This window comes from Chiloscyllium plagiosum, unplaced genomic scaffold (genome assembly GCF_037043375.1).
Source record: "Chiloscyllium plagiosum isolate Xiang-an unplaced genomic scaffold, Cpla_swu_hap1 HiC_scaffold_7, whole genome shotgun sequence".
Taxonomy (NCBI): Eukaryota; Metazoa; Chordata; class Chondrichthyes; order Orectolobiformes; family Hemiscylliidae; genus Chiloscyllium; species Chiloscyllium plagiosum.
The window spans coordinates 75,394,419-75,422,317 of NW_028270145.1; the positions used below are offsets into that span (position 1 = coordinate 75,394,419).

General features: G+C 39.0%; 1 protein-coding gene across 2 annotated transcripts in view; it reads right to left on the minus strand.

Annotated features, from left to right (window-relative positions):
- The window catches only part of dpp10 (dipeptidyl-peptidase 10 (non-functional)), a 1,734,026-nt gene that overhangs the window by 58,712 nt on the left and 1,647,415 nt on the right, over positions 1-27,899 (minus strand). For both annotated transcript variants that reach the window (XM_087989191.1, XM_087989192.1), the window contains exons 15-18: positions 27,102-27,149; positions 23,768-23,889; positions 16,678-16,725; positions 14,985-15,083 (exon numbers count right to left, since the gene is read on the minus strand). In XM_087989191.1, coding sequence (XP_087845317.1) covers positions 14,985-15,083; positions 16,678-16,725; positions 23,768-23,889; positions 27,102-27,149 — 317 coding nt within the window. The remainder of the gene's footprint in view (positions 1-14,984; positions 15,084-16,677; positions 16,726-23,767; positions 23,890-27,101; positions 27,150-27,899) is intronic.

Genomic DNA, 27,899 nt, shown 5'->3' on the forward strand with positions numbered 1-27,899 from the left:
AGCACACTAGCTTTCGGAGCGACGCTCCTTCATCAGGTGATAGTGGAGGGCTCGATCGTAACACAGAATTTATAGCAAAAATTTACAGTCAATTTTTCAATGTATAATTTCAGTTACATCACACTGTAAATTTTTGCTATAAATTCTGTGTTACGATCGAGCCCTCCACTATCACCTGGTGAAGGAGCGTCGCTCCAAAAGCTAGTGCGCTTCCAAAAAAAATTCATTGCCACGGAAGCCGGGACGCTAAATGTCTTCAAGGCCGAGATTGATAGATTCTTGTTGTCTACGGGGAGAACGCTGGTAAGTGGAGCTGAAATGCGCATCAGCCATGATTGAATGGCGGAGTGGACTCGATGGGCCGAATGGCCTTACTTCCACTCCTATGTCTTATGGTCTTATGGTCTTAAACCTGTTGGAATATAACCTGGTGTTGTGTGATTTTTAAGAAAATGATCAACACTCTTAAGTGTCTATCAACAATGCTCACTGGTACCAATCTTTCCATCTGAGAAATTTCAGATATAAGATCCATTTGTTGGCAAGTGTGGAAAGTACAGTTCTTAACATTTCAAAAGCTTCAGCATTGAACACTAAATCAAAAGCAGAACAAGTTAGCACACCTCACTACTACATGGAAAGAATGTCAGATTGTGTTACATTGACAAAATCAATGAGAAACAAATCACATTTGAAAGTCTCAAATCAATATTTCACTTCAAGAACAAATTAGACACTGACAAAATCACACTTCAGTTGCTCATACCAACTTCCAAGAGAGTCTGTCAATAGTTTCATTAATTATTTGTATGTACTCCTGAAGCATGCAACTAGGGAAACATACCAAATGAAGCTCATTTGCGACAGAATTCTCACTAGTCTCTTTGATAAATCAATCACTCAATTTCATAAATGAAATGGGGATCGAATTTTAGGAAGAGTCCAAATACAGTGGATACAGAGTTTAGAAAAGTGACCAAGTAACAATATACAACAAAAGTTCATACTGCAATGTAAGAAGATGGACCTCTTAGAAATATATACTATATGATACCTTGTAGTCCTAAACACACTAATGCTACTGTATTTTGTCATAGGTGTGTTTCCAAGACTCCATATTAGCAAAGTCAAAACTTTCCAGCCTTACTGTAACAATGTGCTTATTGTAGGAAAACAGCTCAATTTTTAAGATGTGCTACAGTCTCAAGAGCATTGCCAGCATCGAACCAAATCATTTCCAAGTCGATTAGTAGGTCATGCTTTGGAACAAAACCCTGAGGAACAGGTCCATACAGCAATGGGACAAGTTTTTATAAATAGGGAACAATTACAAATGGATGAACCACACCACTCTTCTCAGAGAAGTAACACCATCACCTGATCCAGATGTTTCAGAAGAAGGATAAGAAAATTTTTTAATTTGCCCATGCATTCCTGCAGTTACATCAACCTAAGACCCTTCAGCAAGTAATATCCATTCAGGACATCAGGCCACCAGATTGATTAAATCACTGATTAGGCAACACTAGCTTTACAGTTCACCAACTTTATCTCAAGTGTTTCTACACTTGATTTGACTCTCTGTATCCACCTATTGCCGGTAATGATGAATCAATTCAGAGACTTAGGGAGGGTGAGAGAGGTAAAGGCAAAAAATGTGTATAAATACTGTAAAAAGGGTATCTAAGTTATGCAAGTAAGAATGTATAAAAGATCAATGTTTATGACAGGGTTGGGGGAGGGGAAACAAAACCTGGGAAGGGGTATTTGTAAAGTCTCTCAGACCCTGACACGACCTCACAATGATGTCATGGGGCTAAACAGCTCAGTGCAGGCAGAATTCAGTTAGAATCAAGGGAGAAGCAGATGTAGGTGACCAGTCTTTTTTAAAAAAAGTAACAATAAGATATCAGAACCTGATTTTTCAAATTATGTTACACAGTATATAGTGTTAAGATGCAATAAATAGAATTCTACAAAAGTCTACACTTTGAGAGTTCTTGACTTTGCCTTCTCCTAGATTAGCCTTGAAGCTAAACTCTGATATGCATCAAAAGCCAAATGACAAAAGATGGGGCATTCTTGAATGACAAAAGTGCCAAGTGTAGTGCCAGCAATTTGTTTTGGGATGAAAAAGTGTTCATTTCATTTAAGAAACAGTGTCATTTAGGATGCTGTTCTGGTCCCTTCTTTAAATAACAGAGGGTACAACGTAGTGAAGCTTTTTTTCAATGTTATATGTGACCATATCCATCTTGCAAACATGATTAAGCATTATACCTTTTCGTTGCAGACAATCTGGTCTGTTAGCTGTCATGATTATTTGCTATTTCTGTCAAACTATAACATTCTACATAGGTTAACAATTTATTATTTGGTGGGATTTGGGTGTTATTGATTCTGCCTGCATTGGTTGCCCATTCCTAGTTGTTCTTGTGGAGGTGGTAAAGCTGCATTCCTGAACTACTTCAGTCCATTTTGTGTAGGGAAGATCTACAATGCTACCAAGGATGGAGTTCTGGGGTTTTGACCCAACTACAGTACTACAGTGAAGGAATGGTGATATATTTCCAAGTCTGGTTGGTCAGTGGCTTGGAACCGATCCTGAAAGTGGTGGTGTTCCCGTGTATCTGCTGCCCTTGTCTTTCTAAATAGAAGTGATGGGTTTGGAGGGTGTTAACTTAGGATCTTTGGTGAATTTCTGCAGTGCATCTTATCTTTTGCACTGGTGCACTGGGCTCTTCTGCCATTGAGAATGGTGATATTTGTGGAGCCAGTGTTTAATTGTTGTCCACCATTCACAACTGGATGTTGTAGGACTGTAGAGTTTAGATCTGATCTGTTGGTTGTGGGCTCACTTAGCTCTGCCTATCACTTGCTACTTATGCTGTTTGAAATGCAAGTCATCCTGTTTGGTAGCTTCACCAGGTTGATTCTTCATTTTTAGGTATGCTTGGGTGCTGCTCCTGGTATGCTCTCCTGCACTCACTATTGAACTAGATTTGATCTCCTGGCTTGATGTTAATGGTTGTTTGGGAGATATGGCAAACCATGAGGTTGCAGTTGTGCTGGAGTACAATTCTGCTACTGATGTCCCACATTATAAATATCTTTTAATACAGAAATTCAGATCATGTTCTGGGTTGCTGGTTTGGCCAAAATGTAACTCCAGACCCATAGCAATATGGTGACTCTCAAGTTTCTTCTGAAATGGCCTCTCAAGCATTTCATTGAATCAATCAACCTCCTGCTGATTACCATGTACTGTCATCCCTCTGCTGACGAATCAGTACTCCACTATGTTAAACAACACTTGAAGGAAGCGCTTGAAAAACGTAATTTGGGTGGTGGATTTTAATGTCCAAAAGCAAGAATGGCTCAGCAGCAACACTACTAATAGAGCTGGTTGGGTCCTAAAGGATATAGGTGCTAAACTAGGTGTGCACCAACAGGAGGAAAAAGACATACTTGAACCTATCCTTACCAATTTGCCAGTTGCAGATGCATCTGTTTATGATAGATCAGTGAGAGTGATCGCCGCACAGTCCTTTGGAGACAAAGTCCCATCTTCATATTGAGAATAACCTCCATCCTGTTGTGTGACAATATCCCCATGCTAAATGGGACAGACTTCGTACAGATCTAGCAACACAGTTTTTTTTTCAAAATTCACTTGTGCGATGTGGACTTCACTGGCTGGCCAGTGTTTATTGCCCATCCTTGGTTGCCCTTGAGAAAGTGCTGGTGAACTGCCTTTTTGAACTGTTGCAGTCCATTTGCTGTGGGTTGACCCACAATGCCTTGACATTCAGTGATGTTACCAATACAGCATTCTTCACTATCAACTGGATTTACCATTGACCAGAAACTGAACTAGATGAGCCATATAAATATTGTAACTACAAGAATTAGTGAAGGAATTCCAGGATTTTGACCCAGTGACAGTGAAGGAATGATGATATATTTCCACGTCAGGACGGTGAGTGGATTGGAAGGGAACTTGAATGTGGTGGTGTTCCCATTTATCTGCTGTCCTTCACCTTCCAAGTGGAAGTGGTCGTGGTTTTGGAAGATGCTGTCTGAGGATCTTTGGTGAATGTTTGGAGTGTCATAGAGATGTACAGCATGGAAACAGACCCTTCGGTCCAACCCGTCTGTGCCAACCAGATATCCCAACCCAATCTAGTCCCATCTTCCAGCACCCGGTCCATATCCCTCCAAACCCTTCCTATTCATATACCCATCCAAATGCCTCTTAAATGTTGCAATTGTACCAGCCTCTGGCAGCTCATTCCATACACGTACCACCCTCTGTGCGAAAAGGTTGCCCCCTAGGTCTCTTTTATATCTTTCCCCTCTCACCATAAATTCAAACCCTCTAGTCTGGACTCCCCGACTCCTGGGAAAAGACTTTGCCTATTTACCCTATCCATGCCCCTCATAATTTTGTAAACCTCTATAAGGGCAGCCCTCAGCCTCAGACGCTCCAGGGAAAACAGCCCCAGCCTGTTCAGCCTCTCCCTATAGCTCAAATCCTCCAACCCTGGCAACATCCTTGTAAATCTTTTCTGAACCCTTTTCAAGTTTCACAACATCTTTTCGATAGGAAGGAGACCAGAATTGCATGCAATATTCCAACAGTGATCTAACTAATATTCTGTAGAGCCGCAACATGACCTCCCAACTCCTGTACTCAATATTCTGACCAATAAAAGAAAGCATACCAAACACCTTCTTCACTATCCTATCTAACTACGACTCTACTTTCAAGAAGCTATGAATCTGCACTGCAAGGTCTCTTTGTTCAGCAACACTCCTTAGGACCTTACCATTAAGTGTAAAAGTCCTGCTAAGATTTGCTTTCCCAAAATGCAGCACCTTGCATTTACCTGAATTAAAGTCCATCTGCCACTTCTGCTGCTATTGAGAGTTGGTGGAAGAGGGAGTGGATGCTTATGGATGTAGTGCCAATTAAGCAGGCTACTTTTTCCTGAATGGTGTCACGCTTCTTTTGTGTTGATGGGACTACACTCATCCGGGCAAGAAGGGAGTATTTCATCACATTCTTGACATACATCTTGTAGATGGAGGACAAGCTTTGGGGAATCAGGAGGTGCTTTACTCATCACAGTACTCCTAGCCTCTGATTTGTTCTTGTAGTTACAGTATTTATATGGCTCATCTCGTTCAGTTTCTGGTCAGTGGTAAATCCAGTTGATAGTGGAGAATGCTGCATTGGTAACATCACTGAATGTCAAGGGATGATGGTTAGATTCTCTGTTGTTGAAAGTGATCATTGCTTGGTATTTGTGTGGTCAGGATTTACTTGCCACTTGTTAGCCTAAGCCTTGATGTTGTCTCAATCCTGTTGTTTTTGGACTTGAATTGCTTCAGCATCTGAGGAGTCATGCTGAACATTCTGCAATTATTAGCAAACATCCCCACTTTTGACTTGATGATGGTGGGAACGTCATTGATGAAGCAGCTGAAGATGGTTAGGTCTAGGATACTACCCTGAGGAACCCCACAGAGATGACTGACCTCAGATAACCACAACCATCTTCGTTTGAGTCAAGTATGACTCTAACCTGCAGTAGATTTTCATCATGATTCCCATTGACTCCAGTTTATGCTGGGGATTCTTGATGCCACATTCAAAAGTGGCCCTGATGTCAAGGGCAATCACTCTCTCCTCATCTCTGAAACTTTCCTCTTTTGTCTATGATTGAAGTGGCTCTTGTGAACCTCAAATGAGGCCTGAGCAGATTATTGCTAAGCAAATGTTGCTTGACAGCTCTGTTGATTACCTGTTCCACACTGTACTGATAGGGAGCAATGGGGTGGCATTCAAAAAGGAGCTGGGAGAATTCAGCTCTAACATGTACCCTTTCGATGGAATTGTAGGAGCAATTAGTTCAGAGAACCCTGGATGACTAGGACAATTCTGGACTGCATGAGGAAGAAGAGTAGGGTTCTTAGCAAGTTCAAAGGCAACAATTCAGCTGCAGTCCCAGAGGAATACAGAAAGTGCAGAAGTGAACTTAAGAAAGCAATCAGAAGAGCAAAAAAGACAAAAAAGGACTTGTGAACAGGATTAGGGAGAATCCTAAAATATTTTATAAATACATTAAAGGGAAGTGATCAACCAGGGAAAGAGTAGGGCCCATTAGGGACCAAGGGGCAACCTGTGTGTGAAGTGGCAGGATATTGGTAGAGTGTTGCATAAATATATCTCTTTGGTTTTGGTCTTCCCTCTGGAAAAGGAGAACATAGATTTGGAATTCAGGAAAACAAACCGTGAGGATCTTTGACATAGGAAATGGGGGAGTATTGGAGGTTTTGTTGGAGTTAAAAACTGACAAATCCCTTGGCCTAGATGAATTGCATCTCAGGCTGCTGTGGGAAGTGAGGCAGAAAATTTCAGGGGCTCTGACAGAAATTTTTAATTCCTCTCTGGCCATGGGGAAGTGCCAGAGGATTGGAGGATGGCTAATGTCATTCGGGTTTTTAAGAAGGTTGGCAGAGATGAACATGGAAATTACAGACTGGTGAGTCCCACATCTGTGATAGGGAAACCACTGGAGAAAATTCTGAAGGAACAAATTAATGCTCACTTGGAAAGGCGTGTGTTAATTACAGATAGTCAGCATAGCTTTGTCAGAGGGAGGTCATGCTTAACTTTATTAGAATCTTTTGTGATCAAGTGTATGGATTTTAGCAAAGCTTTTGACAAGGTCCCACATGGGAGACTGATGAAGTAGGTTAAAGGAATTTAGGGAAACTTGGTGAGATGGATCAAAAACTGGCTTAGTAATGGGGCGCAAAGAGTAATGGTAGAAGGCTGTTTGAGTGGCTGGAGGCTGGTGTCCAGTGGATCACTATTGGGGCCCTTATTGTTTGTTAATTAATAGAGATGAAAATGTGGAGGAATGTCAAGCAAGTTTTCAGATGACACCAAGATTGGTAGAGTGGTTAATTGCAAAGAATAATCCCTAGCAAAAACTGTAGGTTGGAGGAAGATACAGATGGATTGGTCAGATGGGCAGATCAGTGACAGATGGTAGTTAACCCTGACAAGTGTAAGGTGATGCATTTTGGAAGAAGAAACAGCATGAGGGAGTATATAATGAATGGCAGGACACTGGGTAGTTTAGGAACAGAGGGGTCTTGGGGTAATTATTCACAAATCTGTGAAGTTAACAGAGCATGTGAATAGGATAGTTGTGGCATAGAGTCAAGCGTAATGAGGTAATGTTAGAATTGTACAGAGCGTTGGTCAGGCCACAGCTGGAGTTACGTGTACAGTTCTGGTCACCTCACTACAAGAAGGATGCGATAGCACTAGAGGGGGTACAGAGGATGTCCACCAGGGTGTTTCCTGTGATGGAGAAATTGAGCTATAAGGAGAGACTAAATAGGCTTGGATTGTTTTCTTAAGAGTAGAAAGGGTGGAAGGGGAGAGGCATGATTGAGGTGTATAAGATTGAGGGGTAGGACAGGGTGAATAGAGAATAATTGTTCCCCTTCGTTGAAGGGTTAATGAGGCAGAGGCAGAGGCATAGTTTTCGACTAAAGGGCAGGAGATTCAGAGATTTGTGAAAAGTATTTTCACTCTGCATGTGATGGGAATCTGGAATGCACTGCTGGGAAGGTAACAGAGGCCAGAAGCCTTACAATCTTTAAAAAGTATTTAGGTGTGCACCAGGAATATCATAATATTCAAGGATATGGGACAAGTTAAGGAAATTGGGATTAGTGCGGCTTTAGTGGTAGTTATTTTGGTGCAGACTCGATGGGTCAAAGGACCTTTCTGCGCTGCATGTATCTATGTAAAGTAGACTGATGGAGTGGTAATTGACTGGGTTGGGTTTGTCCTGTTTTATGTGCACAGGACATACTTGAGCAATTTTTTTACATTGTTGGATAGAAGTCAGTGTTGAAGCTGTACTGGAAAAGCTTGGCTAGGGAAATGGCTAGTTCTGGAATATATGACTCAGTACTATTGCAGGAATGGTGACAGGACCAATGGGCTTTGCAGTATTAGTCAGAATTACTGATTGTTGTGGAAAGGCATTCTAAAATGCAAAAAACAATTCCAGTGGAATAAGAAAATAAAAGTAAAACAAACTTCATAAAACAGACATAACAAAATATAGGTACTGTGCAAAATGGGTTAATATGTGAGAAATTCCATAAATTCTGGATGTGATATAAATGAATCAGTAATTAACAATTAGCCACAATTAACACCAATTTAAGTAGGTGCTCACAATGGAAATTGCTTCAAAATAGACATGTTTTAAACAGTGAGAATGATAATTATCAACAAGAAAATAGTACAAAGATAATCTACAGAACAACTGATATATCTGTCCTTCCAGTCAATTGTTCTGGCATCTGTTACACTTTTGTTTTCTTCTGTTCACTTTCTGCCATGTCATATATTTTAAAGGCTTCAAATGAGACAATTGCTGCAAATTGATTTTTGTTCTGACTCTACACTTCATTTCTTTAAAATTGATAATTTTTGCTTCATTTTGTATTTGAAGTCACAACAGTGAATAGAATATTTTTGCATATTATCACAAGCAATCTAAGGTTAAGCTGAAAGCAAATTCTTTGGAGAATAAACCCCAGTCTATCCAAACATTCCTTAACCCCAACCTTAAAAGTGGAGCCTCTGTTAAATGACAGTGACAGATTTTCATTTTGTATGCAAACCAGCCTTATGGCCTCTCGGAATGATATTGCCAAATTACTGATAGATTTTGCAGAAGTGGCTCGGGGAGTGGAGCACTATTCTATGCGAATACAAATTGACCCGAGGAATCATATTCCAATGTGCATGATTCATGAAAGTATAGACTGACATACGTTATAACAATACTGAAAACCCCAGAGAAATTGTGCTAATAGCTATTAACGCTGTTTCCATAATGTTTCTGCTGATCTTCTGCCAAAGTTATGGGAAGAGATCAGTATGGCCTCTGTGGAAATTCTAGGCAAAGCCAGGTAGTTCAGATAAGGGGGTACCTTTGTTCTGCCCTTTTATTTACATGGGAACATTGGGATTGCAGATGAAAAAGACTACATTTCATGTTGATCTTCTGCAATCTTGGGAGTTGCATTACGTAATGATAATGGATATGTTGTCTGATCGTAGTCGTCAATCTCCTTCAATTAATCTGGAACAGATTCAAAGAAAAATTGCAATCTAAATCCCAGGGACAAAAAGACCAAAAGTGGCATTTTGGTCCACGAATATTATGCTTAATGTACATCAAAGCTTAAGTTACTGATATGCTGTATATTCCATTTCATGAAGATCTTGCCAAATTGCCAACAAGAATACAGCTTTTTGATGAAAGCATAATATCACCACCTAATACCAACTCTCTCCAAATGATATGGATCAAAACTAAAGCATGTAGTACATCTATATTCTTTAATCTTGTGTTGATCCTCACCATGCAAGGAATCAGTATATTAGAGAATGACTTCTACATATTGTTGAGTTGCATCCATGATCCGATTTGTATAATACCTTTGATTACCACTGGATGTATCAAGGTGCTCATAGCCAATGAAGCACTTTTAACGTGTGGTCACTGTTTTAATGTAAGTGTTTGCACAATTAAGGAAGCCCATGGGACCAGCACATTCATCACAGCTCCAAAGGTTTTTGTGAGCAGGATAATTAGTTGAGAGTCAATGTTTATTTTTCATGTGTCATTTCAAGGACCTTACCTCTTCATTTTCAGCATTTCACTGCATAAAGTTATTTCAAAGCACTCTTGGCATACCTATTAAGTGTTTCTTGGGCATTCCTGGAATGAATTCACCTTTTACCATTGGTTGAAATTCTTTCTCCAGCTATTACAGGTCATAGATTCATAGAGATGTACAGCATGGAAACAGACCCTTCGGTCTTACCGTTCCATGCCGACCAGATATCCCAAACCAATCTAGTCCCACCTACCAGCACCTGGCCCATATTCCTCCAAACCCTTCCTATTCATATACCCATCCAAATGCTTCTTAAATGTTGCAATTGTACCAGCCTCCACCACATCCTCTGGCAGCTCATTCCATACATGTATCACCCTCTGTATGAAAAAGTTGCCCGTAGGTCTCTTTTATATCTTTCCCCTCTCACCCTAAACCTATGCCCGCTAGTTCTGGACTCTCTGAGCCCTGGGAAAAGACTTTGCTTATTTACCCTATCCATGCCCCTCATAATTTTGTAAATCCCTAGAAGGTCACCCCTCAGCCACTGATGCTCCAGGGCAAACAGCCGCAGCCTGTTCAGCCTCTCCCCATAGCTCAGATCCTCCAACCCTGGCAACATCCTTGTAAATCTTTTCTGAACCCTTTCAAGTTTCACAACATCTTTCTGATAGGAAGGAGACCAGAATTGCACACAATATTCCAACAATAGCCGAACCAATGTCCTGTACAGCCTCAACATGACCTCCCAACTCCTATACTCTGACCAATAAAGGAAAGCATACCAAACGCCTTCTTCACTATCCTATCTACCTGCGACTCCACTTTCAAGGAGCTATGAACCTGCACTCCAAGGTCTCTTTGTTCAGCAACACTCCCTAGGACCTTACCATTAAGTGTATAAGTCCTGCTAAGATTTGCTTTCCCAAAATGCAGCACCTCACATTTATCTGAATTAACTTCCATCTGCCACTTCTCAGCCCATTGGCCCATCTGGTTAAGATCCTGTTGTAATCTGAGGTAACCCTCTTCGCTGTCCACTACACCTCCAATTTTGGTGTCATGATTATTAGATTCCCTACAGTATGGAAACAGGCCCTTCGACCCAACAAGTCCACACTGATCCTCTGAAGTGTAACCCACCCACCTCTGACTAATGCACCTAACACTATGGGCAATTTAGCATGGCTAATTCACCTGACCTGCATATCTTTGGACTGTGGGAGGAAACCGGAGCAACCGGAGGAAACCAACGCAGACACGGGGAGAATGTGCAAACTCCACACAGACAGTCGCCCAAGGCTGGAATCGAACCTGGGACCCTCGTGCTGTGAGGCAGCAGTGCTAACCACTGAGCCACCGTGCCGTCCTATCATCTGCAAACTTACTAACTGTACCTCTTATGCTCGTATCCAAATCATTTATGCAAATGACAAAAGTAGAGGACCCAGCACCGATCCTTGTGGCACTCCACTAGTCACAGGCCTCCAGTCTGAAAGAACAATCCTCCACCACCACTCTCTGTTTTCTACCTTTGAGCCAGTTCTGTATCCAAATGACTAGTTCTCCTTGTATTCCATGAGATCTAACCTTGCTAATCAGTCTCCCATGGGGAACCTTATTGAACACCTTACTGAAGTCCATATAGATCACATCTAATGCTCTGCCCTCATCAGTCCTCTTTGTTACTTCCTCAAAAAACTCAATGCTTTATTCTTCATTCAGCCTGTCCTTAACTGATGTCAGTATCTGTATTATTTTAAAATCTGGAAATCATTGAGTATTCTGTTCTTCATGTGAATTCAGAATTTTCATTTGTTCCAACAAGGCTGAAGAAAATAATCAGTAATGTCAGGATTTTTTTGGCCAGCAGTTAACTAGTTCAACAGAATGTCCATCTTTGATAACCAGACACTAGTTAGGACCAGGATTTTGTCCAAATGGAACACTTTGGAACAACCCAATAATTTCAAGAACATGATTCATCCAGCCATTCTGAAATTGAATGGGTTAACTTGCTAGGAATCATGATATGTTCTTTAAGAGAATGAAAGTGTCCTACATCTTCTGATCTGGGTCAGAATTTCTATTTCAGACCCAGGTAAGACAAAAGAAGTTACCTCTTTATTTTACTGTAATTTTTCTGGTCTGACTTGCAATATAGAATGAATATGAACAGACAGTACAGTAATCCATGCAAAGAACATCAAAGTGAATTTTTGTAGTAGCCAGGTTCCCTTTTTACAAGATTTAATTGCCATGTTGTAATAAGTAAACAAAGGTCCCAAAGTCACTTTAAAACATTACCAAAAAACAGCAAGTGTTTAATAAAAGTAGGTGAGTGAGTTGGATGGCAGCACATGGATGATGGAACGATGAGGTGTCCACCAACTTTGGAGGTGGGGGTGAGTTTCAGGGATCGGGGCATGTTGGCCAAGTGTTGGATGTCGCAGGGATTAGCGAGGGGGTGGTGTTGGGGGGTGGCGGGGATAAAGTGTCTTTATCAGTTAATGTAAGCAATCACAAGACAGGCATGATGGTACAGAGTGTAAGGTGCAAGAATAGGTTATGTGACAACCTTAAGCCTGCTCCATTGTTTGATGAGATCCTGGCTGATGTGGATGTAACTTCAATTCTACATTCCCACGAACCCCCATTAAACTTTCACCCCCTCGCTTCCCAAGGATCTATCCACCTCTGCCTAAAAAACATTCAAGGACCCTGCTTCCACTGCCCTTTCAGGATAAGAGCTCCAAAATTCATGATCCTTTGAGATAAAATATTTCTCCTCACTTCTGTTTTAAAGGTGTAACCTATTATTTTTGAACAGTGATCCCTAGTTCTAGATTCAACCATATGAGGAAACATGATGCCCACAAACATCCTTTAAAGCTCTCTGAGGACTTTATACGTTTCAATCAAATCACTGCTTACTCTTCTAAACTTCAGCAGACATAAATCTCGTCTGTTCAACTTTTCAACATAAGACATCCTGCCCATGCCAGGTATTAATTGAGTAAACCTTCTCTGAACTGCTTCCAATCAGTTTGCATCCTTCCTTAAAATGAAAACCAATACTGTATACAATACTATGATGTGTGGGGATGGGGTTAGGGGTTAGTACGAGATTGTGAGGTTAGTTTTACAGTTACACTTGAGTTAAAATAGGTTTAACTTAAACTACAACGTGTAAACTGAAGATCAGGACCCATCTGTTTTTTGAAACATACCAAATTCTAACTGAAGGTCCAAATCATCATTGCTGTCAAACTGATGGCCTTTCATTTGACAAAACAATTTCTCTCTCTCTCATCATGTAACAAACTCATTGTCCGACTTTGTTGGTCATGTCTTAATGGTACCATAAAAGGGCAAGTAGAAGATGGAGGCTCTGAAAACTACCTCAAGTGCTACAGGGATTGAACTCATGCCTTCATTAAGCATCATGCTTTAACCAACTGAGTTAACTGATCCTATCCACAAAATGTCTGACAGTTTAAACTGCCACTTCCCTTAATGCTTGACAGATGTTTAGACTTTTACCAATTTTTAAAATCTCTTCCAAACATCACTTTTAGGCAGCAATTCTCTATTAACATGTTCTAATATATGAAGTCAGGCACTGGAGATTAGAACAAGAGTCTAATCATTTCATGATTTTTAAAGTTTTTATTTACATGACATACACACTAAAATATGCACCTCCTAACACAGCCACTTCAGATTCAGTTTGTTCCTTTTATTCAAAACACAATTGAATCCTTAGTTCATGGCAATCATCTGTAGACAATGAAACACACGTTTCATACATGAATTTCTCCAAATATTAGCACTGAAGTGAAATACCTGTCTGTTTGAGGTCAGCACACCCATTTGTTAGTTGTCCTGGCCAGTGGAAGTGGAAAAATTTCAGGTTTAAAACTTTTCAAAGTATTTGAAGTACAGTCTATGGCTTATGTGTTTCCATTGTTCGAAATACCTAGACCTAATTCAAATGGTCGAACATATAACCTCGAGTTTTAGTAAATAAAGTTTTCATGTTGAAAATTGGACTGTCTTGGCAGAAATTTAAAATCACAGAGAGATACGCTGAAGTATTGGTTAAAATTGAAACCAACAGGATCTCAGTGTAATTTACTATACCAATTTAACAGTAGAATATCCTTGTCATTGCTAAAGAAAGTTCTTTTCTGTGGAATCCTGTGTTATTTGGAATAATTAACCAAAATTAAATTAGTAGCATTAGGAGAGTTGGAGTTAGAGATAAAAGCAGAGGCTGAAAATAAATGCAACATTATGGCATTCAGACTTGGGAGAAGGAAAGGCTGCCCTCTGCCCAATGCAGGTTGAGTTTGTCAGGATTCTACTGTGAATGAAGCAGTAAAAACTTAATAAAAGATGGAGAAAAGATATTAAGGGAAGAAAGAGATATGGGAAGAAGAAAGAGATATGGAAAGAAAAAAGAGGAACAGCATGAACAACAATAGGAAATGTTTCTGTGACAAAGTAAAAGCAGAACTTGTAGTTTGAATAGTGGTTCAAAACCAACTGAGAGTTTTGACTTTGTAAAGGATATCCACTTGTACAGAAAAAGTGAATGGCTGTGTAGCCATTAAAGTTAATAGAAGAACCTCCACAGAATCCAGAACTCACTAATTATTTTCAAATCTTTCCTTTGAAGGATTATGACACAACCTTAGGTTGATCATTTAAAAAGTGAATGAATTTACAACATTTTGCAAAATAAGGAAATTCTTGGGGATCATTGGTAATGGTGGGGTGTAGAAGAGTAACATTAGAACTCCGTATAGTGTAGGTTAATACAAGTTTTAGTGTCAAATTAGTGGTGCTTGGTTTTCTATTTCGATTTATATATAATAAGGTTTGTATTTGTTTAAAAAGTGTGTAATCTTGTGGCATGGTTCAGTTGATTAATTGCTGGGTAACTGGATTTATTAAAAGCTAAATTGTATCTAATACGATTATGACATTGAGAAAAATTGAGATTTTATTTTGAGGGCTTAATAGAAATTCATGTTTAGTATACTTTATTATGGATTTTTGATAGATGGTATGTGGTCTGTAATTTGGAGTCCTGTACAGAAGTGTACTTTTTGCAAAACCTTATCCGTTTGCTTTTTGATCTTAATCTTCTTTGGATATTTAGTATTCACAGAGTGGAAAAACCACAAATTACTGGATCTGGATAAATCATTCCTGTATAATTAAATAACACAAAATAAACTCAATTTACGCACCATAATCAGCAATATGAACAGCCCTGTATTCTGGTTTGTGGATCCTTTTTCCTTTGATACATTCATGCAGAACAGCATTATCTTCCAGTATGTAGGTGTCTATATAATAAAAATGAAATAAATACATTTGTTTAGACATTATAAAAGGCAAGATAATTTTAATATCAACATGAGGGTGACCAAACATATGAAGACAATTGCAAAGTACATCACTTTTATTACACTACTCAGGTTGCAACATTTTTATGAGTGACAGTAAAATATCACAATAGCAAATCACTTGACCCATGCTAGTGTAACCAAGATTAATAAAAACAAAACCATTCAGAACAGAAATGAACTTTCCACATTTTATATTTACCAGTGCGTTACTTTGTGGTTTCACATTACTTTCATGTTACTCTATGCCCTAATGTTGTTCTCATTATTCAAGACAATGCACTTCATTAACATTGAATGGAAAACCAACCAGTCACTTTTATCTGAGTGACTGAAATACTCTGGAAAAGTTATTGATTCTCAACTTGATAATATATGTCCAGAGGCAAGAACTGGATAAATGTTCCACATAAACGATGAAATCCCAATAATACTATAGCCCCTCAGTAATACATTGAAGTATCAACCTAGACATTTAATAGTTTGGTCTGGAACTTAAAACCCATGCAGCCTTCTGGTGCAAAATGTATCATGTTATCTCAGAGTTACAGAGAAATACAGTATAGAAATAGACCCTTCGATCCAACTTGATCTTGCCAACCAGATATTCTAAATTAATCTAGTTCTATTTGCCAGCATTTGACCCATATCTTTTAAACTCATATGCCCATCCCAATGTCTTTTAAATATTGTACTAGCCTCCACCACCTCCTCTGGCAGTTCAATCCATACTCGCACCACCAATCTGCGTGAAAAAGTAGCCTCTTAGATCCCTTTTATATCTTTTCCCTCGCACCCTAAATATATGCTCTCTAGTTTTGGACTCCCTTACCCTAGGGAAGCAATCTTGACTAATCATCCTATTCATGATTTTATAATTATTAAACAAAGACTAATTAAGATTTGTGTATATCAAGTAAAAGCAAATGAATAATTTCAGTCTCATATTATGGAGAATTAAACTTAAATTTGGTTTATGATTGGCAATAGAAGATAAACATCAAGAAAATATTTCACAATTTTACTCTTTGACTCCCCTCACACATGGGAATAAGTTCAGCTTTAAGATTGAAGCAATCATTCTGTAAATTTAAAAGTAAGGTTAGGATCACTAAAAGTTGATTATATTAACCTACTGCTTCTGCAGCTTTCAAAAGAAAAATTGGTTACATTCTTGACATTTAAAAGGGCAATCATTAATGAAAAGCTGCTTTTCAAATCAATTTCTGTTTGTTTATAAACACAGATGGCACTGAGCCAAGTCTAATCAAAGTCTAATCAAGTCCTTCAAAAAAAATTGAAAAATATTTCTTCAGAAGAAAGTAGAGGGACAAAGGAGAAGCCCAGATGTGTCTGAGGAAACTGTGATGTCTGTAAGATCTAGCTATACCTGTGTGTTCTGCATAATAATCGGGGTCCTTGCTGTTTTAAGGTCTAATGTCTGTATTCAAAAGCTGTTTAAAATTAAGGACAAACAAATAAGCATATTTGCTCCAAGTAAGTTGATCGTGTAGATCTAGGATTATATACTTACTGTTTGGATTGCTTGTGCTATGGACTGAGACCATCGGTATATTGGGACCTATATGAAATATAGAATATAAGAAAAGATTAATCTAATACCCTGTAAAATTAAAATATGTGTATGCTTTTGTGAGAGACAAGTAGGATCTTATTCGTCCTCACAACAATTTTTTTTTGCTCTGTCCTGATCTAAAGGTATATCAGAGAAATAAAGAAGGTCATAATTGGATCTTTTAATGTGAGTACATTTCTTTCATAGTACAATATTCAGAATAAGGATATTAATAGAATATTTATGTCAACTTATATGAACCTCACAATTACATTATAGCACTGTCTTTACATATGAAGAACTATTTTCAAATTTGAACTTTTTATTGCACTAGAATCACTTGAGAAGCTGAAGATGAAAAATAAAGTTGCAACCAAAAATGGTATTTGAATTCCCACTTGCGGATATCAGAAAAGAAAGTAAAAATTTTTAAAATTGGTTCCTTTTAAAATGGAGATGGTCAAACAATCAGCTTTAAGAAGATTCAAGTAATGTTATCCTGTTCTGAGGTCCTTACTGCCTCATTAAGTGAACAAATAAAGTGGCACATATCAGACATTTGAAAGAAATATATGCCAGCATTCAAAATAGAGATGAGATTCTTGCACCTGAATGGAGAGGCCTGAGACACAGCTAATAACAGGACTCAATCTCACTAGTATAGACAGCTTACTGAAGACCAGGCCTTGAAGATCTATGAAGGAGATAACTGGTGCGGAATCACGTTTAGGATGGGGCTTACTGGCAATTGGAAGGTACAAGAGAGAGGCCGTTGCCAGAAGAGGGAGGATGGCCAAGAAAGCAATGTTTGGGAGAGAGCAAATCATGAAATTTGAGGAGGGAAGGAATGTCAGGATGGTGTGTAGCAGATTAAGAAATGGAACAGTGGCCGTGATCAGACTCTCAATAGTTGAACTGCTATCTTTCAGAACAGGCCATTGCACACAAGTGCTAGTCATCATCACAAGATGTTATGTTTTTAAAAAAAAATTCTACTGACTAAATGCAAATGAAATGTGAGTTATTCGCACTTCAAGGTTTCCTGGCTGCTGTAACTGCATTTTGTTCCTTCCTCAGTATAGTCAATGAATCATCTGAAGCATTCAAAAGGTACCGGATTGAATCACAATTCAATAATAATGAAGTAGGTCTTGTGTCAAAAGCAGAATGCAAAGATCAGTTTGAAATACAAGGTAAAACCTGGAAAATGGAGTTTTAAAAATTGCAAGTATGATTAAATAAGAAACAACAAGATGCTATCATAGAGAATAAGGGTAGGTTGACCAGCTTGAGGAGTTGATTTATTACTTTACCCATTAAATAACTGTTTTGCATTGTTGAAAGTAGCATCTGTTCTGCTGTTATTTTATTCAATGGAATGTGTATAATAACATGTTCTGTGACAGGCTTAGTTTATAGAGAGATGATCAGATACTTTTACTGAACTTTGAAGTAGTATTGAACATGGTAATTGAAGAACACAATACATGTTTTAATGACACAGCTTTTTCCACTATTGCAATTCATTTTAAACAAATGGCTTTCTAAGTAGAGTAGACAAGGAAATTATACACAAAATGTAGACACATTCATTATTGCTAAAGCACGACATGATCTCAGCCCCTGCAGTTTTGTATTAGCTTTGTCTTTTGTCTGGACTTTTTAAAAAAATTGATCCACATAACTGCTGCAAGCTAGAACAGAAGTTAATTAAACCTTTATGCTACAAATTACAAAGTTCTATTATAAAGCACTGATTTGACTCTGTTACTTTGAAATGATTGCATTTGAATACCTTCCACAGTATAAATTCACTGACACAATAATTCAATTGATCCCAAAGAAACTATCTAATCTCGACAATCAAACTACTTTTGGAACACTACAGCTGAGTGGGGGGCTCGGGTTGGGGCCATGAAGGTAGGGGAGGGGAGGTGGAAGGCATTGGAAGTAAAGGTTGGGAAGTGGCCTTTGGCAGCTATCCAGTAGCAACACTGTCCCCCACCCCACCCCTTCATGATGGCAACCTGCAAGGAGACTGAATTTTAGTTTGGCTTTTGACCAGCTAATTTGTTGCTTTATCTTTACTCGTCTTCTTGTGGTCAATTCAGACTTTTTCAGAGAATTGTTAGAGTGCTCACCAAATCTTCTCTACTTTTCTTTTGGTAAATCCTTAAATTCCATTTGTCGCCATGGCGAGTCTGCACTTCCCATCTAAAGTTTTGCAAGTCCCGGAAAACAAGTAGAAGAATCAGCACTATTGTGTGATAGTCTTATCTATGACCTGCATTCCCATGTGGTGATGCTCTGTGCTGGAGTTTAATCTTCAGAATTCACTTAGGAGTACACTGTTTTAATTAGAGAAAATCAGTGACTGATGACAAAGGCCTTAATTTCTCTTCGGCCAGTTTATCTGTTTCTATATCTAGCCATTATTAAATAACAAATCATTGATTACATTTTATGTGCATGATAATATTATTCAGTAAACCTACTCTATCAAATGCTGATATGGTCAGGCAAACAGGCATAATAAAATGACTCAGACAATGAAAGCATTCCTTGAAGGGGTGGAAAATAATACTCAGTCTCTTTGACTTAAGAGCTTCACTATGGGATAAAATTATTTTTTCAACAAAACAATTACTTGGTCTGAATAGATTCCCACGAGGTTTTGTCCCCTCCTCACTGATAGGTCATGTCATTTCATTGCTGTCTGACAAGAAGTTACCAGTTGTCATTGTGGGCCAGGCATCAGGGAAGCTGCTGTTAATATACTCAAGGAGAGGCTTAGGATCAGTGGAAGACCTTAGGAATGGCAAGCTACCCACTCACCACCCTCCCTTCTAGCTAGTTAAATGCCCTCCTTTGCCACCAAACCACAATTCCTTGATTTCTAAAATGTATTTTGGCTTACAATGAAAAGTGAAACACATGGTCTAAACTATGGCATTAAAAAAGGAGGTTACACTGAAACCACAGTGAAACATGATGTTGTTATGACTTAGTATGTAGCCTTGCCCATTATTTTGTCAGTTGTATCTCAGAGGAAAAAAAACTCAAGCTCAAACACATCCATTTTCTGCAGGTTGGAACGTAGAAATGATAGAAGGACATGTGCATGCTGACAGTAAAAGGACCATGATTTCACATTTGAAATATAATGTACTTATTATGCACACTGAAATTGCAATATATATTAATTATGGCTTCAATCTTGTATACCTCCACATTTTCTGGCTATTTTGTAAGCATGGGTAAAAATTGGAACAAACTGAAATACTCTACATGAAATTAGAGAGAAAAAAAATCAAATTTTTTCTCTCTAATTGTTTCCAAGCATGGAAACACAATCCAAACTATAATAACATAAAGTAACAGTTGGTCTGAGACTCTTACACTATTTCATGTAAAGTTACACTTTAATACCTAAAAACTTCCTCCATTATGAGTCAATATACTTGTGATCATGTAAATTATCTAATTCGAAACACCAGTCATCTCTTGATATTTTTGACTGAAGAAAGACAGAGCAGAAATACAGGGTAAGGGCTAAACTGATCATTCTTGTAGTAAGTATGACTAAATTTGAATGCAGAAACTCAAACAAAAATAAATATCTTTGAAAATTTTCATGTAAAAATGTAAAGAATTTTACAACAACTTTATAGACACCAAACAACGTTGCACAAAGATATAACTATTATAGCCTTGTGCAATATTCTGAACTAAATATGGAAATTGCAGAGATTTTAAGGTCATGTATCTCGAAGTTGATTTTGATTATCATCTTTTGCATTTGTAGTCAGAATAAAGACTTGTAATCATTCATAACCCACTATCTCAGCCTTCTGTAGCAATCCCTTGCATCGTGGATGCTTGTCTTCAGCCAATTCAATTCACTCCACTTGATATCAGAAAATTCATCAGATAATGCAAAAGCAGTGGGCTCTGACAACATTCTGGCAATTGTATTGGAGACTGGTGCTCCAGAACCTGGTATACCTACCATAGCTGTTCCAAAAATAACTACAGCACTGGCCAATTTTCCACATCGTCTAGTGGATGCTGGGTATGTGCTATACACGTAAATCAAGGCAAATCCAACTCAGCCAGGGAAGTGATGGAGGGTGTCATCAACAGTACTATTATGCAGTACCTGTCTAACAATAACCTATCCATTAGCATCCAGTTTGGCTTCTACCATGGTCATTGAGCCTTGGTCCAAAGACTGACAAAAAAGCTAAACACCAAAGATGTTGTGAGACTAACTTTTTTTGGCATCAAGGAATTCCAGCAAAGCTAGAGTCAATGGGCACCATGAGGAATATCTCCTTTACTTGGGGTCAGACATGTCACATTGAAACAAACAGAATACAGAGAAGCCTCGATACAGTGGACATGGAGATGATATTATTATTATGAGTAATGGAGATTGGACCAAAGGGCACAGCCTCAGAGTGAAAGGATGATCCTTCAGAACTTAGCTGAGGAAGAATGTTTTTCAGCCAGAATCTGTGGAATGCATTGCCGCCAAAGACTATGGAGAAAGTGAGGACTGCAGGTGCTGAAGAGTCAGAGTCGGAAAGTGTGGTGGTGGAAAAGCATAGCAGGTCAGACAGTATCTGAGGAGATGGAGAGTCAATGTTTCGGGCTTAAGTCATTCTGGATGAAGGGTTAATGGCAGAAACATTGACTCTTCAGCTCCTCAGATGCTGCCTGACCTGCTGTGCTTTTTCAGTGCCACACTTTTCGCAGAAGACTATGGAGGCCAACTCATTGAGTGCCTTTAAGACAGAGAGATATTTCTTGATTAATAACGTGATCAATGTTTGAAGGGAGAAGATAGGAGAAGGTGTTGAGAAATGTATCAGTTATGATTGAATGGTAGAGCAGACTTAATGGATCAAATGGCCTGATTTTGCTCCTTTAGCTTATGGTTTTAAGACACAAAGGAAGATAGTTGTGGTGGTTGGACGTCAGTCATTTCAGTTTCATGTCATCTCTGCAGGAATACCTCAAGATGTAGGTTTGCTTGCTGAGCTGGAAGGTTCATTTCTAGACGTTTCACCACCTTACTAGGTATTGGCTTCAGTGGGCCTCCGGGTGAAGCATTGCTGATAATTCTGCCTTCTTTTATATGTTTGGGTTTCTTTGAGTTGGGGATGTTATTTCCTGTTCTTTTTTCAGGAGGTGGTTGATGGGGTCTAACTCCATCTGTTTGTTGACAGCATTCGGGATGGAATGCCATGCTTCTAGGAATTCTCATGCAAGTCTCTGTTTAGCTTGTCCTAGGATGGATATGTTGTCCCTTTTGAAGTGGTGTCCTTCCTTATCTGTATGTAAAGATATGTTGTTGTTCAATGAACCTTCCAGCACAGCGAGCAAACCTATATCCAGAACCACAACCAGAGCTACAAATCTTCTCAAAACTCGCTAGGAATACCTCAGGCTAGGGGTCTAGGCCCAACCATCTTCAGCTGCTTCACCAATAACCTTTCCTCCATCATAAGGTCAGAAGTGGGGATGCTTGCACAATGTTCAGCACTATTAGTGACTCCTCAGACACTGAAGCAGTCCATGTCCAAATGAAGCAAGACATGGAGAATATCCAGGCTTGGGCTGACACGTGGCAAGTAACATTTTCACCACATAAATACCAGGTTATGACCATTTACAACATGAGAGAAAATATCCATCATTCTTTGATATTCAATAGTATCACCATGGCTGAACCCACACTATTAACATCTAAGGAGGATATCATTAGAAAAGTGATTCCAAGAACAGGTTAAAGGCTAGAAATCTTCGAGCAAATAACTTCTCATGATTCACCAAAGCCTGTCCAACATCTACAAGGCACAATCAGGAATGTGCTAGAATACTCCCCACTTGCCTGGATGGGGATGGGGGTGGGGGCATATCCAACAACACTTGAGAAGCTTGACATAATCCAGAATAAAGCAACTTGCTGGACTAGGACCGAATCCACAAACATCTACTCCCTTTACATTGACACTCAGTAGCAGCAGAGTGTGTGATCAACAAGATGCACTGCAGTAATTCACCAAGGATCCTCAGACCGCACCTTCAAAACCCAGGACCAATATTGTGTAGGACAAGGGCATCAAATACATGGGAACACTGCCATCTGCAAGTTCCCCTTCAACCCAATTACTATCCAGACTTGGAAATATATTGCCGTTCCTTCAGTGTCACTGGGTTAACATCCTAATGGCTGTTTTGCTATACCTACATCAAATAGACTGCAGTGCAAGCACACAGTTCACCATCATTTTCTCAAAGGCATGGATAATTAATACAAGCCTAACCAGAAATGCCAACATCCATGAGTAAATAAAAAAAAGCAAGCTGGGTGGTATGGTGGCTCAGTGGTTAGCACTGCTGCCTTACAGCACCAGGGATGCATGTTCAATTCCAAACTTGGGCAACTGTCTGTGTGTAGTTTGTACATTCTCCTGGAGTCTGCATGGGCTTCCTTCGGTGCTCTGGTTTCCTCCCACAATGCAAAAATGTGTAGGTTAGTCGGGGTAAATGTAGAGTAATAGGGTAGGGGGAATTGGTCTGGGTCGGTTACTCTTCGGAAGTTTGGTGGACTTGTTGGGCTGAATGGCCTGATTCCACACTATAGGGGATCTATGAAGCATAGACACTCAGCCGTTGGAGCCTACCCCTTCTCAAATAATTACTGGAGTATTGTGATCGTGAGTAATTATTTTTCAGGGTAACTCCATTTCTTACAAAGCTCACTTTAGGGGCTAGCCGAACGATGGGTGCCTGCATGGAATTGCTGATCACCTCAAAAAAATGGACAATTGGCAACTATGCAATAGATGCATGATTTTTTTTCTCGTCACAAATGCTTAAATCAATACTCATGAGATCTTCCACTTGATCTTCAGCAAGTGAACTTGCCCTGAATAAACCACAACTAGCTTTTGCTGCTTAAAGTATCAGGATATTTTAATTACAGAAGAACAGTAAATCAATTGAATTTATTGTCTCCCACAATTGACTCAGAGCCTACCTTCACAGTGCAGTGTGAAGTGTTCGTTACTGGGGCTGAAGTATGCACTGAAGTAAGTGCAGTTATCTCTATGGAAAGTGCAGGAAAGACACTGGCGATGAAATGATCCAACAGTGTGTACACTATCAAACAGAGCAAACATAAGAAAGCAGGTTACCAACAGAGAAATATGTACCAATGTGCTGTTACTGACATGCTCATGTAATCATAATGCAAATTCAATATGCTTTCACCAAAAAAACAGACCAAATATTTATCCCCAATCAAAAATAAGGACTGTCAATATTGGAAATAATGACAGAAAATGCTGAAAAATCCAAAGTCAGGTGGAATTAGAAATGGCAAAGTCAATGTTTCAGGTTGATAACATTTCATTAAAACAGGAGGTGTGAGAGATGAACAGTTAAGGAGTTACAGAACTAAAGAAAAGGCAGCAGGAACAGTGATCTGTAATGAGATAAAAGACAAATGATGGCTAAATAATAGATAATAATGATTTAATAAATAGAGATGAACCAGAGAAGCAAGAGATGGAACCAAAGCCCAAAGGGTGTGTCAATAAGACCATAAGGTGGAGGAGCAAATGTAGGCCATTCAGTCCATTAAGTTCTGTCATTCAATAAGACCATGGCAGATCTGAGTTAAAAATCAGCCACCAGGTTTATTTGGCAGCACTAAGTGCTTCCTGGTGTTGTGCGATTTTTAACTTTGTCCATCCCAGTCCAACACTGCCTCCTCCACATCATGGTTGATCTGATTATCCCCAACTGCACTTTACAGCTTTTCCCCTATAACCCTCAATTCCCTCACCGATTAAAGTATCTGCCTATCTCAGCCTTGAATATACTTAATGACCCATCCTCAACAGGTTTCTACAGAAAAGAATTTCAGAGATTCAATACCCTCTGAGAGAAGAAATTCCTCCTCATCTCTGTCTTAAATATGAGACCCCTAATTTTGACATTATGCCATCTGGTCCTAGACTCTGTCACTATGGGAAACAACATTTTCACATCTACCCTGTCATTTTCCTAGTATATCTTGTATATTCCAATAAAGACACCTCTCATTCTTCTATATTCTAATGAATACAGATCAATTTCTACTCATATGGAATAAACTTGCAGAGAAATTCATGGATGCAGGTACAGTTACAATGTTTAAAAGGCATTTGGATAAGTACATGAATAAGAAATGTTTGTAAGGATATGGACCAAGTACAAGCAGGTAGCACTAGTTTAGCGTTGGATCATGATCGGCATGGACTGTTTGAATTGAAGGATTGGTTTCCATGCTGTATGACTATATGAAAGAATTAACCTCAACTTGGGGATGCAAGGTTTGATCAGGGATAGTCAGCATGGCTTTGTCATAGGGAGGACATGCCTAACAAATCATGGATTTTTTGATAAGATGCAGAAGAAGGTAATACAGTTGATGTATGGCTTATATGGATTTTTGACAAGGTCCCACATGGGAAACAGGCAAATGGGTATCCAGGGTGACTTGGCAAGTTTGTTCCAAAATTGGTTTAGTGGTAGGAGGGAGACAGTAATGGTAGAAGGCTGTTTGTGTGACTGGAGGCCTGTGGTATACTATAGGGATCAGTGCTGGGTCCCTTATTGTTTATGATAAATATATACAAACAATAAAGATGAAAATATGGGGGAATGATAACTAAGTTATGGATGACACAAAGATGGACTGGTTAGTTAACAGTGAGGAAGAAGATCATAAGTTACAGGAAGATAATGACAGGTTGATGAAGGACTTTTGCCCAAAACATCGATTTTCCTGCTCCTCAGATGTGCCTGACCTGTTGTGCTTTTCCAGTACCACACTCTCGACTCTAACCTCCAGCATCTGCAGTCGTCACTTTTGCCAGGTTGGCCAGATAGGCAGATCAGTGCAGATGGAACTTAACCCTGACAAATGTGAAGTGATGCACTTTGGAAGAAGTAACAAGAGAGTACACAATGAATGATAGAACATAAGGAAGCTCAGAGGAATAGAGGGATCTTGGGATGCTGGTCTACAGATCCCTGAAGGTGGTAGGACAGCTTAATAGAGTTAGTTGAAAGGCATATGAAACATGTGTCTACATCAGGTGTGGCACCGATTATAAGAGCAGGGAAGTTATGGTGGAGCTGTACAAAAGTTTGGTTGGGTCACAGTTGGAGTACTGTTTGTAGTTCTGGTCACCATAGGAAGCATGTGACTGCACTTCAGGGGGTGCAGAGGATATTCACCAGGATGTTGCCTATGCTGGAGCAGTTGAGCTATGAAGAAAGGCTTGATAGGCTCAGGTTGGTTCTTTGGAGCAGAGAAGGCTGAGATGTGAACTGATTGAGCTGTATAAGATTATGAGGAGCAAGAATAGGGTGGACAGAAAACAGATGTGGCCCTTAGCTGAAAACTCAATAACAAGGGGTATAAATTTAAGGTGGCGGGCAGAAGGTTTAGAGTGTATTTGAGGAAAACATCTTTCTCCCTCAGGATAGTGGGAATATAGAATGCATTGCCTGATAGTAGGAGAGATGGGAATCCACTTCACCTTTGAAAAGTAGATGGATGTGCACTTAAAATTTCAAAACATTCAAGGCAATGAACTAAATTCTGGAAAGTGAGATTAATGTCGATGGGTCTAATGTACTTTGCAGTACTCTAAAGTAGATGGGTGGAGATTCAATGGACTAAAGTGCTTCTTCTGTTCTGTAAGACTCTTTAACTCTAAAAATACGAAACAACAAATTCTAATGTATTTTAAACAGTCTCTGCAGAAAAGTAGTTCTTTAGCAACAATTCAAAATTCTTTTAGCTATTTTCCTTGTTTTAATGTACTTGTAAAGTGCAACTTTAGGTTAGATTGCTAATTAATTGGACTCAACAATTGCTTACGCAGCACATCATTCAGATATATTTGGCTGCAAAAGAAATTTTTTCCCTACCAAAATTACTTTTTAACCTCTAATGCGAATTGTAAATGTGAAAGAAATATAGTCAACCTTCACCATGAGTGAGTGGTATGGTCTCAATGTGTGCATCAGCATGCTGTAAGATGCCATGGGATTAATTTTGATCAATACTGGATAGATCAAATTTGGTGATAGACCATGTCCCAGGATAAAAGTGAATGAAGTGAATCAAATAAAGACAACTGCACATTGAGCAGACTTGAGATCCATCCAGAGATGACATTTCATTGGAAAACTCAATGAGAATATAGATTTGCTGTCACAATTTAAAAAATCACCATCTCATAATCATTAATCACATCTCAGTTTGAACACAATATTGTTTTGAAACAAGTATAGTTTTACCTGATTCTGCTTACCTGTACAAGTGTCTTCCTCTTGGTGAATCTTCCGTACTTAGAAAATATCTAATGAATTAAATTAGATCAGCAAACCATTAGTTGATATTCACATATTAAAGAATATTGTTTTGTGAAGGAGAGATTGAAGCAGTTACCTATAGTTTCAATTAATGTGATAATGTTATGTGACAGAAACTAATACTTCAAGATTTTTTTAGTAGGCCAAGTTAAAGTTATTGCAATGATTATGTTTCACCAAACTACATTTTTCAAATCTTATTTTAAAAAAAAACACAGGCATTTATATTGTGGGTTTCGTGATGTCTGGGCATCTGAAAGCACGTTCAAGCTATGTAACTAACTTTGAAACGAGATCTCAACTGTGAATAATGTTGGCCTAAATGTTCCAGTTAGTGTCAGGGCAGTTTCCACTGATGCTAATCAGAGGAAAAAATACAATTAATTGCCGTCACCTTTGCAGCCTAAGCTTCTAATGATGCCTGCTCTCCAGAGATGCTGCATAGAAAGCTGGGCACTTCTCCACACAGTGCAGGAGAGGTCAAAATATGTCCCCTCTTTTTAGCACCCTCTGCCATAGTACAGTAAGTAGAATTTAAATTTCATAGAAGTTTGAATTGTGTTGGAGTGAGTGGGTGAATGTTTAGATGTTTAATTGGGCAGGGTGGATGAGGTAAGTGGATAAAGGAATAGTGTGCTGCCAGTTGGCTGTCTGGAAGAGTTAGCACTGAGGCTTCTTTTAAGGAGCTCCCACTTAGGGATGGTAAGTCAATTGGCAAAATGTTTATCTCAATTGAC